This window comes from Rattus norvegicus, chromosome 2 (assembly GCF_021556685.1).
Source record: "Rattus norvegicus strain SHRSP/BbbUtx chromosome 2, alternate assembly SHRSP_T2T, whole genome shotgun sequence".
In the NCBI taxonomy this organism is placed as follows: domain Eukaryota; kingdom Metazoa; phylum Chordata; class Mammalia; order Rodentia; family Muridae; genus Rattus; species Rattus norvegicus.
This window is the reverse complement of record NC_141535.1, coordinates 186,263,878-186,281,403: the sequence shown is the minus strand read 5'-3', so window position 1 is coordinate 186,281,403 and position 17,526 is coordinate 186,263,878. Positions and strand designations below refer to the sequence as shown.

Sequence of the window (17,526 nt, the reverse complement as noted above, 5' to 3'; positions counted from 1 at the left end):
AATCTAGGTGAGGCCCCATGTAAAGTGGTTTTCACTATTGTAAATTGTCCCTTAAAACCCTGACAACTTGCCCAACACAGTGTGACTCTTGGTGTGCACCTTACTGGCCATTCTTACCATCGCCTGGACAGCCGCCATCTTCCTGTTGTGTGTTTACATCTTTGTTTTTCCTGGCGGGGGGAGAATCTCCCATGGTAGCAGTTGTGTTTTTTATTAGTCCCCTAGCTTGGCGCACAGTAGGTCTTCAGTGTCTGTTAAGTAAATGAGTGAATGAGCAGGAAGCAACAAGAAAAGAAGAGTCCAGTGTGGAGAAGACCACTGTTTTCCTGTAGTTGCTTCTACACTGGTTTTGCTTAAAAAACCTAGTGAACTTCCTGAGGAACAGGCTGAGAAAGGTGGAAAGAGCCCAACTCCTGAGCTGAGGACGGATAGGAGGCAGATAAGTCCTTGTTGGAGGGCTTGATGCTCTAGATCATAGCCAAACACTAAGAGATGACAGGAATGGGGGGAAAGGTTTTCTTTTTAAAAATTTATTTATTTATTTTGCTTAATATGAGTTCCCTATAGCTGTTTTCAGACACACCAGAAGAGGGCATCAGATTCCATCTCAGGTGGTTGTGAGCCACCATGTGGGTGCTGGGAATTGAACTCAGGACCTCTGGATAAGCAGTCAGTGCTCTTAACCACTGAGCCATCTCTCCAGCTCCCAAAAGGTTTTCTTTCAAAATTATTACATGTCTTTATTTCTGTGTGTATGTGTTGATGGGAGCTGTTGCCATGGCACCGTTGTGAAGATCAGCAGACAACATGCAGGGGTTCACTCCTTCCATCATATATATCCTGGGGATCATATACATTCTAGGGATCAAACTCTGTCAAGATTGTGGCAAGTACCTTTACCTGCTATCTGCCAGCCCCAATGTGTTCTTTTAATCATATGGGTAAAGAAGAAGGGACCGAGAGATGCTCAGTAGTCAAGAGTACTTCCTGCTCTCAGAGCCTCCAAATCCCAGAGCCTGTGTTGGACCGCTTACATCCACCTGTAACTCTGGCTCTCTATCGCCCTCTTCTGGCCTTTGCAGGTACAGACAAATATGTGGCATACGCTCACATAGACACACACAGATAAATAAAAAATGGAAACAAACCTGAGAGAGAGAGAGACAGAGACAGAGACAGAGACAGAGAGACAGAGATAGACAGAGACAGACAGAGAGACAGAGACAGACGGAGAAAGATCAGATGCACCAGTCTTTAGTAGCACCCCATTTCCTTTTGGAAGCTCACTGGGAGTAAGGAAGTGAGGGATTCTCTACCCACCTCTGTTTTGTTTTTTAAGGTTTTTAAAAAAGAGTTATTCGCTTTATGAGTATGAGTGTTTTGTCTGCATACATGTATGTATGTGTACCATGTGCATGCCTGGTGCCTGCAAAAGACAGAAGAAAGTTTGGGTTCCCCTGGAATTGGAGTTCAGATGATGTTAAGCCACCACATGGGTACTAAGAAACAAAGCCAGGTCCTCTGCAAGAGCAGCAAGTGCTCTTAATCACTGGGCAATCTCTCCATCCCTGAGGGACGTTTTCAATTATAAGTATGGCCTCCGTTCAAGCCCCAGATGTAACATCTTCACAAAGGCTGGTTAAGTTATAGCTTAAATGAAGTACAGAGAGGGGTCGCTGTGGGATCTTTTCTATAACTAGACGGCTGACCACCTTGAAGCGGAGGGAGGTCATTATGTGACAGGTTCCCATTCTCAGGGTTAAGGAACAGAGGCAAACTTATGACCTCTAGAAGATAATAGATTGCTATCTGCCAGCCCCAGTGTGTGTGTGTGTGTGTGTGTGTGTGTGTGTGTGTGTGTGTGTGTGTGTGTATGTGTGTGTGTGTGTGTGTGTGTGTGTGTGTGTGTGTGTGTGTGTGTGTGTGTGTGTGTGTGTGTGTTAATCATATGGGTAAAGAAGAAGGGGCAGAGAGCCGCTTCCTGCTCTCAGAGAATCCAAATCTGTTTCCCAGCACCTACTGGGTTGCTTACATCCACCTGTAATCCAGCTCTCTATCGCCCTCTTCTGGCCTTTGAAGGTACAGATACATATGAGCCATACATCTTCTTAGTATGTTTACTGGCGATATAAGAACCCCGGTTGTCCATGAATTGCCTAGAAAAAGCCAGGTGTGGTGGCACACACCTGTAATCCCAGCGTTTTGGAAGGTGCAGGCAGAAGGATCAGGATTTTAAGGCTAGCCTTGACTATACGACAAATTCAGGCCAACCTGGGCTACAGAAGATCGTATCCGAAAACTACCACCAAGGCAACAGACAAATACACGAGAACCAGAAAATACGCAGATATTTAAATAAATCAAGTAGATTTGACTTTTACCTTCAGTTAATCATCACCACAGAAGCTCAAGGAGTCTGCTTCACAGGACATGAAGCACACGGTAAAGAGTTCGTAGGAGGATCAAGTAGCTTAAAGGTAACAAATCAGAGTTGGGAACCACCTTATATGTCAGTAGATCTTCTACCCCTCCTCATAACACATGGAGTAATAGATTATTCTAACAACAAAATATTTCATAATTATGGTCACTATTAAGCATGGTCCCTTTATCTGGATGGTCTCAGTTCTCAGAACCTCTAGTTTAAACACAAGAAGGCTGGCACAGTTGTTAAATCTGTCTCAGGTTACATACATTTGAAACTGCATGGATTATATACCCAAATTCTTTATTCCCAATCCTGTACTATAACTCTCTCTCTCTCTCTCTCTCTCTCTCTCTCTCTCTCTCTCTCTCTCTCTCTCCTCACCTATTTCTTACCTATTTCTTATCTTTGTTGTTTCTTTTTTTTTTTTCCCGGAGCTGGGGACCGAACCCAGGGCCTTGCGCTTGCTAGGCAAGCGCTCTACCGCTGAGCTAAATCCCCAACCCCTCTAGTGCTTTCTGAACTCTATCTGGCTGGTTCAACTCAGCTGTTATCTTAGTCAGGGTTTCTATTCCTGCACAAACAGTGTGACCAAGAAGCAAGTTGAGGAGGAAAGGGTTTATTCAGCTTACACTTCCACATTGCTGTTCATCACCAAAGGCAGTCAGGACTGGAACTCAAGCAGGTCAGGAAGAAGGAGCTGATGCAGAGGCCATGGAGGGATGTTACTTACTGGCTTGCTTCCCCTGGCTTGCTCAGCTTGCTCTCTTATAGAACCCAAGACCACCAGCCCAGGGACAGTACCACCCACAACGGTCTGGGTCCTCACCCCTTGATCACTAATTGAGAAAATGCCTTACAGCTGGGTCTCATGGAGGCATTTCCTCAACCGAGGCTCCTTTCACTGTGGTAACTCCAGCTTGTGTCAAGGAGACACACAGAACCAGCCAGTATAGCTGTTCCGGCTCAAACTCCTCTCCAAACTGACTGAGTCAATCTAACTTCTCAATGAATTTCTCTGCTTGGTCTCAAACTAACTCTAGAAATCTGTTTTAATCTCCTGGCTCCTTCTCATCCTTTGGCCTGTTCTGTCTTCACCTGTGTCTAGTGTGCTCCCTCTGCAACCCGTCTTTGTAAAACTGTTCCTTAAAAAACCACCTCTGAACTCCACAAACTGAGCTACGCTCAACTCACTGGACTCCCAGCTCAATGAACTGCACTCACTGAACTGACTGAACAGAACTCAGAGATCTACATCCTCTGTCTCCCAAGTGTTGGGATTAAAGGTGTGTACCACCATGCCTGGACCTGAACTTTTTGGGACTTACTCTGTACCAGGCTGGCCTTGAACTCAGAGATCTGCTTGCCTGTGTCTCCTGGGAGTAAAGGCATGTCAATATTACAGCCAGATCACTCGGACCTAGAAGGTCTTTGGATGTGATCCCTTGCCAGCGTAGCCGTGTTGCTGCATTAAAACTCCTCTACACATCCTATTCACGAGCACTCTGCATCCTAGGAAAGTCAAACAGAGGCAGAAGCCATTTGATAACTGGATTTTATTTGTTCTGATCATCTGCTCACCGTGACAACCCCCAGGAGGGAGCCTCTGCCGAAGACCAGAGACACCAAAATAAACACTGCAAGCAGACTCAGAGAACAGCCTGGGAAGACCGGTTCTCTGGCAACTGGTCAACTGTCCAATCAGATTTCCTCTCTTCGCAGTCTGAGAGGGCATCTGTCAGAGCTGAACTATGGAGACCAGTAACTGTCTCTGCTCTTCAAAGTCTTAATTACAATAAAAATACAAGTTCCCCCATTACTATGAGAATTTCAATTGCCCATGAACCAAAACATAGGACAAAAGGGAGAGAGTTTAGAGTTAACATGCGATTTCCAACATGGAAATCAAGCAAGGGCTGAAAAACTCACTCCAGCAGAGAAACCTATGCATACAACAGGAGTATCAGGGATTTTCCCAGGATATCCCCATTATAGAATCAATGCTGGGCAAGTAAGGGCTTACTCTCCAGAGACCTGATGCCAACCACGTAGGCTTCCAGATGCAGATTCCTCTTTGTTTGGATCTCTTGGGACTGTTGTTATCCAAACCTGGTGGGATGAAAGGGCTTCCCAACCACTGAGAAGCTTTCTGTTAAGAAAGCCCCAAAGAGTAAATGGATAAAACTGCCAATGGGTTTCCCTGCTATTCCAGCTTGAACCACCTGGGGGCCCCTGGCTCCGGAAAATTCAGCATCAAGTCCTGGCTTTGCTCCCAGAGAAGGCTGAGGGTTGGAACGCCTGAGCCCAGAGCCCGAGGCGGGGCGGGGGGTGGGGGGTGGGGCAGCTGGGTTTCCCCAGCACCTGAGGGCGGGAGTACTGTGAAGTCTCAAGTTTCAGCTGGCTGGCAGTTGCCTGTCTGAAGGCTTCTCTGTGCCTTGGAATTGTACAGAGTGTCTCTTGTGGCTTTTTCTCCTCCCTCCTTTTTTCCTGTTGACTCTCCCCATTCGACTCCATGAATCACAGGACTCCACGGGAAAGTAGCAGATGTTGACTTTTACTTCTTTTAAGCCAACGTCAGCCCTCTCCTGTGGAGCGGGGAGCAGGCAGGAAGGTGAGAGAGTGTGTGTGGGCAGCGGTAGAGGGTACATTTTTTCACCACCACCCCCAATCCTCCGGGGAACTGTGAGGGAGGACAAAGGGAATCTGAAAGGGGTCGGGAACAAAATCTTTTGACTCCTGGTAACGGGGAAGATAGAGCCCAAAACAAAGACCCAATGCTGGCTGTGGAACCGGTCAGGAGGAGGGACGCATAGGGTGGGGATGCTAGTGTTTTGGTGCCAGCCCTTCTCTAAGGCAAAGCTTCATCTCTTGCCAGAAGCATCCCCATGGCTCAAAAGTCAAGTGAGGCTGCAGGTCAGGAGACACTCTCCAGCAGCATCTTTTCCCCTTTGAGCCTCCAAGCATCATTTGGATACAAGTCTCTTGAAAAGGCTGCCAAAGTGGGCTTCTGAGCCTTCCGCAGTCACTGCTCCAACTTCCCTTCACTTTGTTCTTCTTTGGGGATTTTCTTGCGGGTAAAGAAGCCAAGCTATAGAGGAAAAGATACCAGTCATTGCCAGATGCCCTCCAACTTATCGGAGGGCTTCACTTTTGTTCTGTTTCCAAAAATGAGACTCAAATTTATTTTATTTGGCTTGGGTTAATTCAACCATCATTGTAGAATAGAGTCAAGGAGAGTGGACCATGGCAACCCTCCCCCCCACCCCCGTCCCCACCTCATTCTATCTAACCGACTAGCACATAGCCTGTCCTTCCTGACAGAATAAGATGTTCTTCCACCCACAAAAGCTGGCCTTACCTTCCACAGGCAGAAGACAAGGAGAGCAAGCAGGAGCAGCCCTCCCAGGACGCTGCCAACCAGGATCCACAGGGAGATGAGGGTAGGGAGGGTCTGAATCACCTCCAAGTGGCTCTGTGTATCAAGAAGAGTTTGTTTTGTCCTGTCTTGCTTTGCTTTGCTATTCCACGCTTTGCTTTTGAGGTGGCTTTTTGTGGGTTGGTTGGTGGGCTGGTTTGGTTTTGAGGCAAAGTTTCATTTCATGTCCCAGGCTGGCCTTCAACTCATGGCAAGCTTCCCCTCTCAGGCACCCCAGTATGAGAATTACAGGCGTGCATCACCATGCCTGACTTGTGTTTTACATGCACCCTTTAATTCAGATAGCCTCACTCAAAGTCATCACAAAGCCAGCCCCTAAATAGAGTTAAAAACAAAAACAAAAACAACCCAAAACCTCTTTCTACTTAAAAACCTTGAAGCAAGAAGCAAACCCCAGGGAGCCACCCCTTCTGCCTGGTGAACTGCAGCCCCACGGAGATAGTTTTACTCTGAAAAATCCCATTGTGGGGCAGGAGAGATGGGACCACGGTTAAAAGCACTTGCTGCTCTTACAGAAATGTTCTGGGTTTGGTTCCGGCACCCACATGGTGACACAAACGCATCTCAGTTCTGGGGGATACAGAACTAAGAGGTTCTGACCCCTACTCACTTGGTACACTTGCCTGCAGGCAATGCACTGATACACATAAGGGTTTTTTTTTAGTTTTTTTCGGAGCTGAGGACCGAACCCAGGACCTTGCTAGGCAAGCGCTCTACCACTGAGCTAAATCCCCAACCTCCACATAGATTTAAAAAAAAAAAAAAAAAAAAAACTAACGTGAGGAAAAAGAGGGGGAGAAAGGTCCTTTACCCAACCCATTGCCACTCTTCCCACAGCTCCAGCCTACCTCACGCCACTGGGAGGCTTCGTTCAGTAGGAGGACACTGCCCTTCTCAGTTCCTAACTTGAAGGTGCTGACCACTGTCACAGACTTAAACTTGGCCTGTGGAACAAGCAGTCAGGAAAACATTTTAACTGAGCCATCATCTGGTAGTGTGGAACCCTAAGAACAAGGCTGAAGCTCCATGGACACAGTTACCAGGGCCCTGAAGACCAGAAGATGTTGTTGGAAATCAGTGGGGGGAAAGAGGAAGGGAAACTGTCAGCGAATGGTTCTGTGCACTGTGTATTCAGAAACTGAGCACTGTGCCCAGAGATCTGGTTGCAGTTGGGATGTTGGCTTTGTCTAATACCTCCTGTCTCGATGTTGTGTAAAAATTGTTTTCTATCACCTGATTGGTTAATAAAGGGCTGATCAGCCACCAGCTGGGCAGGAGAGGAGGAGGCAGGACCTCTGATCCCAGTGGGAGTCTCTGCTGGAGACCAGAGAGAGGATTTCCCTGTCCCAGGAGATGAGAGAAGGAAGGGAGAAAGGAGGGAGAGAGAGGAATCGAGAGATTGATTCACTGTCAGGACTCAGAGATAACCAGCCACATGCAGGCATAGAATAGCATTACAGGTTAATATAAGTTAGGATATAAGTTATGAGCTAGTTAGGGAGCAAACCTCGCTTAAGGCCTAGGCATAAATAAGTCTCCAGGTCATTCATTATTCAAGAGCTGAGGCAGGCTTAGAAAAGTCCGGGAAACAGCTAGAAAGCCTGTTCTGCAAATACACAGTTTAAAGGAAGTTGAAAAAATTTCCTTTCTGGGGTTGGGGATTTGGCTCAGTGGTAGAGCGCTTACCTAGGAAGCGCAAGGTCCTGGGTTCTGTCCCCAGCCCCGAAAAAAAAAAAAAAAGAAGAAAAAAAAATTTCCTTTCTGTTCAGGAACCTCCATGGGGCTGAACCTTTCTATTCTGAGATCAGAGACATGTTTCCTACCAACTCCCACTGATACTAGGATCTGAGTAGGTCGAGCGTCCTTCAGCCTTCATGTTGAATCTTGGTGTCTGCTGCAAGATATTAAGAGATATAAACTTGGGGTTGGGGATTTAGCTCAGTGGTAGAGCGCTTGCCTAGCAAGCACAAGGCCCTGGGTTCGGTCCCCAGCTCCAAAAAAAAAAAAAAAAAAAAAAAAAGAGAGAGAGAGAGAGAGAGAGAGAGAGAGAGAGAGAGAGAGAGAGAGATAAACTTTATCAACTGTTGTGTTTAGCGGTGGGGCCTTTGAGAAGTGCTTGCGATGAAAGTGGAGTCTTGAGAATGAATCTTGGTGGCTTTGAAAGAAGAGCAAGTAAGAATGGACGCACATAAGCCCAGGCGCCTACCTTATGACTCAACGGTGACCCCACAAAAGCTGAGCTTAGGAGAACATGATCTTGAACCTAGTATACCTTGTGTGTACAACTTTGTCTTTCTCCACTGGCCTGTAAGATCCTGGAAGTTAAGGACTGTGTTTGATCAGCCTTTGTGCTGCCAGTGTCTATGACAATTGTGTAGTGTGTGTGTGTGTGTGTGTGTGTGTGTGTGTGTGTGTGTGTGTGTAAATCAAGACAACAATCTTGGGTATTATTCTTCAGGTACCTACTTTTGTCCTTTTGTTTAAAACGGGGTCTGCCTTTTTTTTTTTTTTTTTTTTTTTGACAGTTCTCATTGGCTAGCTGGCCTTTAACTCATTATGAAGATCAGACTGGCCTTGAACTCAAGGAGATCAACTTGTCTCTGCCTTTAAGTGCTAGGGTTAAAAAGCATTTGTTTTTATTTTTTTATTTTTTATTTTTTTCGGAACTGGGGACCGAACCCAGGGCCTTGCGCTTGCTAGGCAAGCACTCCACCACTGAGCTAAATCCCCAACCCCTTGTTTTTATTTTTTTAACCTTGTCATAAGGTGAGACTAGGGGGCAAGTAAACTTCTAGGGATGCACCTGAATTGTTCTCCTACTTCACACTGGAATTCCAAATACTTGTCACTTCATCCAGCTTTCCATGTGGGTCCTGGGGTCATGCCCTCTAGTGGCTGCTGCTTCTTCTTCTTCTTCTTCTTCTTCTTCTTCTTCTTCTTCTTCTTCTTCTTCTTCTTCTTCTTCTTCTTCTTCTTCTTCTTCCTCCTCCTCCTCTTCTTCTTCTTCTTCTTCTTCTTCTTCTTCTTCTTCTTCTTCTTCTTCTTCTCCTTCTACTACTACTACTACTACTACTACTGCTGCTGCTGCTGCTGCTGCTGCTGCTGCTGCTAATCATGGTGGTACACATCTCTAATCCCAGCACTCAGGAAACGGAATCAGTTCAAGGCTAACTAGAACAATTCACTGAAGTCCTGGGGATTGGGTGGAGTGGAGAAAAGGTTCAGCCAGAAAGAATTTGCTGCTCTCAAAGAGGACCAGCGTTCACTTCCCAGCACCCAGGTTAACTGCTTGCAAGTTTAGCTCTGGGGCACCCAATGCCTTCTTCTGTTCCCTGGCAGCACCCACACACATGCACACACATGCATCTAGACACACACATATGCACAAATAAAAATAAATCTTGAAAAATAAAAATAAAAATAATAAAATGTCTGGGGGTGATCAGAAGTAGAATGCTTGCCTCGTGTCCCAGAGGCCACTGAGACAATCCTGTCACACACAACTGAACCAAACAGAAGAATCTGCCAGACTTTACTCACCTAAGACTGATAGCCCAGAGGTCTTGCAGTACTGAAGGTGGCTGCTACATGTAAATGCGCAATATAACCTCCCAGTGCTAAATAGACATTTACAACTCAGTGCTATTTCCCTGCTCACACTGACTTCTGAGTGCCTATCATATAGTGACTTCAATTTGGAGACCCTCATAGACCCCTCTCTCAACTATGCAATCTTATCCCATAAAAATCCTATAAGTAATAGCAACTATTGTATCCATTTGTTTGACAAGAAAAGTATTAAATACCTGCAAAGAGTTAGACATGATACATCTTAGGACTAGTCTTTTTGGTGTTGACTTAACAAAGTCATTCCTATAACAGGTACTTGAAGTGTGTGTGTGTGTGTGTGTGTGTGTGTGTGTGTGTGTGTCTGGCTGGCTGGTGTAGGACTTGCTATGTAGACCAGGCTAGCCAGGAACTTTGGTTCTTTTTTTTTTTTTTTTTTTTTCCGGAGCTGGGGACCGAACCCAGGGCCTTGCGCTTCCTAGGTAAGCGCTCTACCACTGAGCTAAAAGGAACTTTGAACTCACAGAGATCCACCTGCCTCTTGAGTGCTGGGATTAAGAAAGTTCACCACCACATCTGACTTGGTGAGTAATTATATGTGGGCATTCTATCAGTTGATCTCCATGATGGCGATAAGGGATACTCTAATGGTTTGTATACGCCCCACCCAGGGAGTGGCATGATTAGAAGGTGTAGCCCTGTTGGAGTAGGCGTGTCACTGTGGGCATGGGCTATAAAACCTTCATCCTAACTGCCTGGAAGCCAATCTTCTCCTAGCAGCCTTCAGATAAAGATATATAGAAGTCTCAGCTCCTCCTGCACCATGCCTGCCTGGATGCTGCCATGTTTTTGCCTTGATGATAATAGACTGAACCTCAGAACCTGTAAGACAGGCCCAAGTAAATGTTGTCCTTGTAAGACTTGCCTTGGTCATGGTGTCTGTTCACAGCAGTAAAACCCTAACTAAGACAGACACTAAATAGAGGAAAACACAAGGGTGGTTGCTATGTTCCAGTGAGGCCTTTCCTTATGTCCATCTCATTACCTCCTTAGAACTATTCCACAAGCTGGGTACCATTGTTCTCATTTTAAAGATCAGGAAAAGATCAGGCATGGTGGTTCATGCCTTTAATTTCAGCACTTGGGAAACAGAAGCAGATGAATCTCTGTAGGTTCAAGACCAGCCTGGTCTACATAGTGAGCTCCAGGACAGCCAAAGCTATGTAAAGAGACCCTGTCTCCAGAACAAAACAAAACAAACAAATCAGGAAAAAAGATTAGGGAGATAAAACTACTTGCTTATGGCAAACAGAGGGAGGCTGAACTTAAACACGAGTCTATGTGCCTCCCAATCTGTGTTAATGTTTCAGATAGAAGCAGAATGGAAGACCAGTTTACCCTCCGGAAGAATTCATTGTGAACCAGCCTCAGCAGTCCAACAGAGATCTCAGTCCCCTTAGGCAGCAGTCCAAGATGGCACCTCACCGCCTGACACCGAGTGTTACTGCCATTCTATCAGAGCAGAACAAATCAGGACTCTGCAATGGGATGACCCCACCTCCCACTGCCACGCCCCACCCACCTGTCACCACACAGCAACCTCTATTTGCATTCCTGTCCCAGACACCTTTCTGTGACTCCTACCAGTCTGCTTGTGTGCTGAAGCTCCTCTGGATGCACAGGGAATCCTGGGGGATCAGTCAGGTTCTGCACTGTGCAGCTTGCCTAGAGAAAGATCCAACCTGAAAGATCCCCCTGGACAGGCCACTCCTATAACCCTTCTAATGTAGAAACCCTTTCCTTCCTCCCAAGCCACAAGTAAGAGTGGTTCCAAGAAGAGGAGCCCGGAGAGCAGTGAGTCAGCAGATGGAGGGTTCCACACACTCTGGCCCAGACTCACATTGCCAGAGATGACTTGAGATAGTGACAGGAAGTAGTTACCCCCATGGGCTACAGCTGGAAGGAGGGCTGAGACAACGAGACCACTGACCACATGGCAACCAAGGTTCTGAACCTGGGAGAAGAATGAGAGACAGGACCTGCTTCATTCATTTGCTCTTTCAGCCACTCAATGCCACGAGAGACTCTTCTCAGTCTTTTTCCACACACCCACTCCTAGGATGCCAAGTCCCCTCCAGCTTCTCACCCTAAGAGTGGTTTTGAATTCAGGGCCGGGGCCCACTGGGAGAGCCCTGTAAGGATGAACCTCATACCGATGCAGAGTGGACTCACTGTGCAGACACCAAGCCAGGAGGCATAAGGTCACAGCCATGACACAGACACAGGACACATGATCGGCATACAAACATGGATTCAGGGAAGGTAGGGTCAGCACGTGGATAATGAGATAGGAGAGGATAAGAAGGAAATTAAATATAACACAGGTTTGATTTAAAAACAAAAGTGTTTAGCCATAACCCCATATTTGTTTATCCCAGTTGGAATGCTCAGAACCTTAAGAGGAAAGGTTGACTATGAATGGGAGTGAGGACCAAAAGACCCAAGGATTGCATTGCAGGGAATGCTAAAGCACAAGTTAGGACAGCAAGAAAACACAACAGATGTCAATGTGTCTATCGGGGTCAGAACGGGCCCCAGCCAGGCACCCAGCCATACCTAGAGAACATGAGGTGAGGTTCGTATCGGATGTAGGCAGAGGTCTGAGCTGTATTATCTTGAAGGGTCTCGTTCCTCTCCAGGCTACTGCTGCAGAGCCAGGGAGAAAGTTTCACATCTCAGTCCCCGCTCAGGGGCCCGCTCTGCTACTAGAGGAATCAGAATTGTTTCTTCCAGTCACCCACTTCTCTGACTTTCTGAAAGGGGTGGGTAAGGGCTTGGGGGAAGCTCCTTTGGTCTCACCTACTGGCAGTCAGCCTCACAGAGACCTGGCTCAGGAGGAAGGTGCAGCTAAATTCAAACTCTAACAAGAAGGACACCTGAGGACAAATGACATGGGTGGGATAATAATGAACCTTCTTCTGGAAAGCCCATGGAGGAAGAAGAGCCCATGCCTCTCCCAGAACTTCCGTGCCCCATGGATCCCAGGCCTAGGTTTCTTAGCACCTTGTCCTCATCCTGAACCCATATTTACCTTGGCCCCAGCCTGGAAGACCGGATGCCCCACGATGCAGAGCCGGGCGTGGGGGGAAGGGACTGCACACTCCACCTTCACTGATTTGGCCCTCTAAAGGCAGAGTGATGAAGGTGGAAGTTAGAGTTGTGGCTGGAGCCACACTTCCGCCCACACTCTCTACACGCAGCCCTTCTCCATAGCACCCCATAGCTGATGTCCTGGTCTCCCTCCTCCTTTCTTCCTTCGCCTCAGTCCCTTCTTCCAAGGTACCTGAGGAGTAAGACTGGCCAGGTGGAGGTTTCTAGAAAAACTGAGACTCAGACTAGTGTTGTAGGCATTCTCCTTCTTGTTCTCCAGGGTCACCGACACCAGCACTTTCTGTCGGCCACCTTGAACCACAAATGGGGACTTCCTAAGAGTAGGAGGCAAAGCAAAGACTAAGAGGCAAAAGAGAATCAAAAGTCTCATTTCCAACATGGTTTTTAATGCCTGCACTTGGGAGGCAGAAGTAGGCGAACCTTTGTGAGACTTAGACCAGTCTGGGCTAAGAGCAAGCTCCACGCCAGCTGGGGCTACCTAGGGAGAACCTCCCCACTACAGCAAAACAAAACAAACAAATAACCCTGCTCTGGTTCCCTGAGTTCCTCCTGATTTGCCTAGCGCATCTCCATCTAACCTGGAGCCTCTGATGTCCATGTCAGCTTGAAGCACCAGGTCTGTGATACACTCATTGTCAGGGCCACAGTCCTTTGAGAAGGGGATCTAGAAGAGAGTTAAGGGTCCGAGAGGAAGGAAAGGAGGAAGGACTGGGATGTTTTGATCATCAGAGCCTGAATCAGATTTCACCATTCGCATGTGACCTCCCCTTGCTCTTTTTTTTTTTTTTTTTTCTTTTTTTCCGGAGCTGGGGACCGAACCCAGGGCCTTGCGTTTGCTAGGCAACCGCTCTACCGCTGAGCTAAATCCCCAACCCCCCCCTCCCCTTGCTCTTAAATTCACTAGGAGGGCAACACTGAGACCCCGATGGAGCACTGCTAACCAGCTTCCGTATAGACGTAGAGGATCCCTCAGCCAGCACAGGCCCTGGCTTTGTGGTGTTGTCCAAAGCAAAAGTCACAGTCAAGGCCACTGGCCGGAGGTAATCCGATGTATCCTGAGGGAAACAAGAGTGAAGGGCAGGTCGTGGGGAAACGGGATTGGAGGAGAAGCCAGACCTCTGCAGAATAGGTTAAGTGTGATCACCTATGCCCTGGGCACTGTCCCAAGGTTTTCATAGTACGATGGAATATAATTCAGATACAACTCCCATGAAATAGTTATCAATATATATCATCCCTTTTTAGCAAGGACCCTGAGATGTGGTGGCTAAGTGACTTGGCAGAGTCCATGGTGACAAGTTAATAGAGCTAGGATTCCAATCCATACCATCCTGACCCCCAAATCAGAACGGTCTCAACATCTCTGTTTCCAATGCATTGCTGTTCTGGTTGGAACAACACAAAGCAGTTCCTACCCCATCCTCACCAGTGCATAGAAGTGCAGCTGTTCACAAGTGACATTCCCAACACTGAGCCGGAGCTGCCCTGGGGACAGCCGCTGGCCAGAGCCATCGAATGCTGCACGTGCCCCAGCTGTCCACTCATCCAGTGATGCTGAGAACCGTATGTCTGAATGGGAGAGGCAAGTATGAAGGTGGAGGCAGAAGCAGACACCAGGAAGGGCCAAGACTTGAGGGTTGTCCTAGATACATTGTAACCACTTACGGAATCTGCGATCCCAACGCCCAGGAGTTTGAGACTTTACTTGGAAGCAAAGGGATGCCGTCAAACAGGCTGCTTCCTGGCCTCGTCGCTTACAGTCCTTCTGAACCACGCTGATATGCGGAGGCATCACATCCAGGGTTGGAATCAGGTGGACGATAGGCTGGGAGCTGGGAACAGGGTGGAAAAGAAGTTCTAAAAAGGAGCAGTACAAGCCGGAAGTACACGGAGCTCAGTGTTAGAGCTCCGGAAATTTCAGAGGAAATGGCAAAGATAAGGGTTGCGACCTTGGTACTTGCCTCCCTGTGATGAAGCAAATAAATAAATAAGGTCTGAATGTGTGACTTTTCACAGAAGCCTATGACAGGAATCACATAACAATACATTCATTACAATAAGCACTTGTGCCAGACTAGAGAGATGATGACTCAGCAGTTAAGACCATAGGCTGCTCTTCCCCAGGTTTGAGTCCCAGCACCCACATGTAAACTCAAGCTGTAAAACTTCAGTTCTGGGGGATTCTTCTGATCTCTCCAGGCACTGCACACATACACAGTACATAGATATATATACAGGCAAAACATACACATATAATAAAAATAAAGTTCTGTCAAAAACTTTTTTTAAAGGTTTATTATAAGTACACTGTTGCTGTCTTCAGACACACCAGAAGAGGGCATCGGATCTCACTACAGATGGTTGTGGGCCACCGTGTGGTTGCTAGGAATTGAACTCAGGACCTTTGGAAGAGCAGTCAGTGTCTTAACCGCTGAGCCATCTCTCCACCCACACTGTCAGAAACTGTATGTGGACTCTCTTCTTCGGTACTTACAATCAGCCAGTGAGGCAGTAGTGATTCCTTTCACTCCATCAACTAGGGGTTTAGGCATCAGATTAGCTGACCGGGAAACCCGAATGTGTGACCTCTGTTCTTACAAGTTGTCCCACTGCTACCTAAGCGTGACTCCTCACCTGAAAAGAATGGCTGCCCCATGGGCACCCACAGCAACATCCACAAGATCATCTCCATCCAGATCTAGGCGGCCATCCACACTTCGGCCAAAATATCGGAGGGCCTGTGGCATGGAGCCAGCAGCAATCCTCTGAGGAGAAGAGAAAGGAGACTGAGGAGAGACTCACACCACTTTCCTCTCCTCCTGCCAGGTTCGTTCTAACATTCCTATCCATCAATAAATAAAAAAGCCTTGCCTAGCTCAGGAATCCCTCTACCACCACCTCAGTTTGGTGTGACTCTTAAGCCCATTGGATGATAAACAGGCCAAGGACAAAATGACCCTCCCCCTACCACAGTGTCCCATTTTCAGTTGTTCCTTTTTATGTTGCTTTTAAGACAGCATCTCACCGAGCAGTCCTGGCCAGCCTGGAACTCACTATGTAGACCAGGTTGGCCTGGAACTCACAGAGATTCACCTTCTGGGATGAAAGGCCTGTGCCACAGCACACTACTTCTTCTCCCAGGACTGCTGACCTGGGTAGGATGTGGCCTGATTCCAGTTTGGGTTCCGTGATACAGGTACAGTGCTCCCTGGTGGCCATCCTCCAGAGGTGCCCCCACTGCTACATCACTGAAACCGTCGTGGTTCAGATCAGGAAGAGCAGCCATAGCAAAGCCAAACCGAGAATCCTGGGAGCGGTCTGGCTGAAGGGTTCCCTGGAGCATCAGCAAATTTTGCTTGTAATGGAGAAGGGATAAAAGGCATTGCTTATCTGGTGACCTTTACCCCTCAGCGAGCTCTCAAATATGTGTGTCTCCCTCTTCTGACCCTTCCACCATCACCCACTTACATCTTATGGAGTCTCGCTGATTCTTACCTGGCCCACCACGTACACATAAATGCGTCCAGTCTCCTTGTTCTGGGGACCCAGGAACATGGGAGCCGCCACAAGTAAGATATTAGTTATTCCGTCCATATCTGTGTCCAATGGGCAGAGCTCACTGCCAAAGTATGAGCCGATCTGGAAATGATGGACGGTGATGACCCAAGAGAGCAGGGAAGGTGTCTGTGAACTACTGGACTCAGCAGGAAGCCTGCCAAGCTGGTCCTCACATCCCTGACAGACTGCCTGCCTTTGCAGCCTTGCCCTTTCCCTTCTCGTCTCTGGGGGTGGGGGTCTAAGGATCCCACCCTCCCTTGATGATGGCATACCTGATCCCCCTGGAGGCTCTGGGTGACCTTCACAACCCCATCTTTCTTTAGCTGGAAGGCGATAACTTTTCCTCGATGTCTAAACCTCGGTGCCCCTGAGAGAAAGAGCCGGCGTCCTCCCGGCAGAAGCATGGAAGAAACAGAGTAACCTAAAGCCAGGAGGTGGTGATGTAAAAAGGAAACAAGATGAGGTCAGAGAGCAGGGTTTGCTGAAGGAATAAGGAGAGGTCTAAAGAGATTTAAGGAGCTGAGGGACAAACTGCCTGAGTTAACAGGGAGTGCCTCATACGGCCCATCCCCCACCCCCAGGTCTCCTGGTCTCTCCCAGTTCCCCACAACTCTCTGTGACTCACCCAGGTAGGCTGCGTGGTTCTGCAATGCAGGGGGAAACTCATCTTCCAGGGCAGTTCGTGGCGGGAAAAGGCGGCGACCTTCTTCAAGCCATAGCACGGAGCCCCCCCAGTCATAAGCCCCCACCATCCCAAAGAGAATCCCATCCTGAAGGGCAGAACCAAATGTGCACACTGAGAAGACAGCAGGAAATTGGAAGAAAAAGAACTTTCCAGTGGTGAGATGCTCACTTTCGGGTGCACTGTGGTCAGAAAGGCATGCTGTGGGCTAGTTAAAGGAGACATGGAGTTATCTGAGTTAGGAGTCGTAGAGGATGATGTAGAGATGGAGGGCTAGGGGACCTTGCAGAGGGTCAGGGTCTGTCCAACCTGTAGCCGGTGGATGGAGAAGCCAATCTCGGACATTTCTAGCCCAAAGGAGCTTTCATTTTCTCCACGGGATCCTTGGGCATGAGAAAATTGCAAGGTTCTATCAGGGGAGCTTGCTCTATTGAACCCACTTTAAAAGGCTCCCAACCCAGCCTTCCGTTTCACCAGGATACTCATTACCTTCAAGACCAAAAATCCGGTCTCCCAGCGCATCCACGATGTCCGTCAGCGCGGCCTCATCCGTGACATTGAAGAAGAATCGCTCATCTGGATCACTAGCAATGGCTCTGATTTCCCGAAGAAAAGAGCTGGGGTCTCTCTGTCGCCGGAGATAGTGACCAAGGACCTGAGATCAAGATGGGGTCCATTAGTTGTGAG

General features: G+C 47.8%; 2 protein-coding genes across 2 annotated transcripts in view; both read right to left on the bottom strand.

The window, feature by feature from the left end:
• Positions 1–3,962: 3,962 nt before the first annotated feature.
• The window catches only part of Itga10 (integrin subunit alpha 10), a 19,414-nt gene continuing 5,850 nt past the window's right edge, over positions 3,963–17,526 (bottom strand). Inside the window, 22 exon segments of the mRNA NM_001107699.2 lie at positions 3,963–5,513; positions 5,784–5,897; positions 6,710–6,805; positions 10,827–10,940; positions 11,073–11,153; positions 11,329–11,442; positions 11,575–11,659; positions 12,045–12,134; positions 12,288–12,364; positions 12,520–12,612; positions 12,772–12,913; positions 13,178–13,263; positions 13,541–13,654; positions 14,026–14,168; positions 14,265–14,431; positions 15,234–15,364; positions 15,751–15,954; positions 16,095–16,238; positions 16,430–16,578; positions 16,783–16,927; positions 17,149–17,222; positions 17,329–17,494. Coding sequence (NP_001101169.2) covers positions 5,448–5,513; positions 5,784–5,897; positions 6,710–6,805; positions 10,827–10,940; positions 11,073–11,153; positions 11,329–11,442; positions 11,575–11,659; positions 12,045–12,134; positions 12,288–12,364; positions 12,520–12,612; positions 12,772–12,913; positions 13,178–13,263; positions 13,541–13,654; positions 14,026–14,168; positions 14,265–14,431; positions 15,234–15,364; positions 15,751–15,954; positions 16,095–16,238; positions 16,430–16,578; positions 16,783–16,927; positions 17,149–17,222; positions 17,329–17,494 — 2,595 coding nt within the window. The 3' untranslated portion in view covers positions 3,963–5,447.
• Pex11b (peroxisomal biogenesis factor 11 beta) overlaps positions 14,897–17,526 on the bottom strand; it is a 19,069-nt gene continuing 16,439 nt past the window's right edge. Inside the window, 1 exon segment of the mRNA NM_001025684.1 lies at positions 14,897–15,049. The gene's annotated coding sequence lies outside the window, so the exon portion shown is untranslated.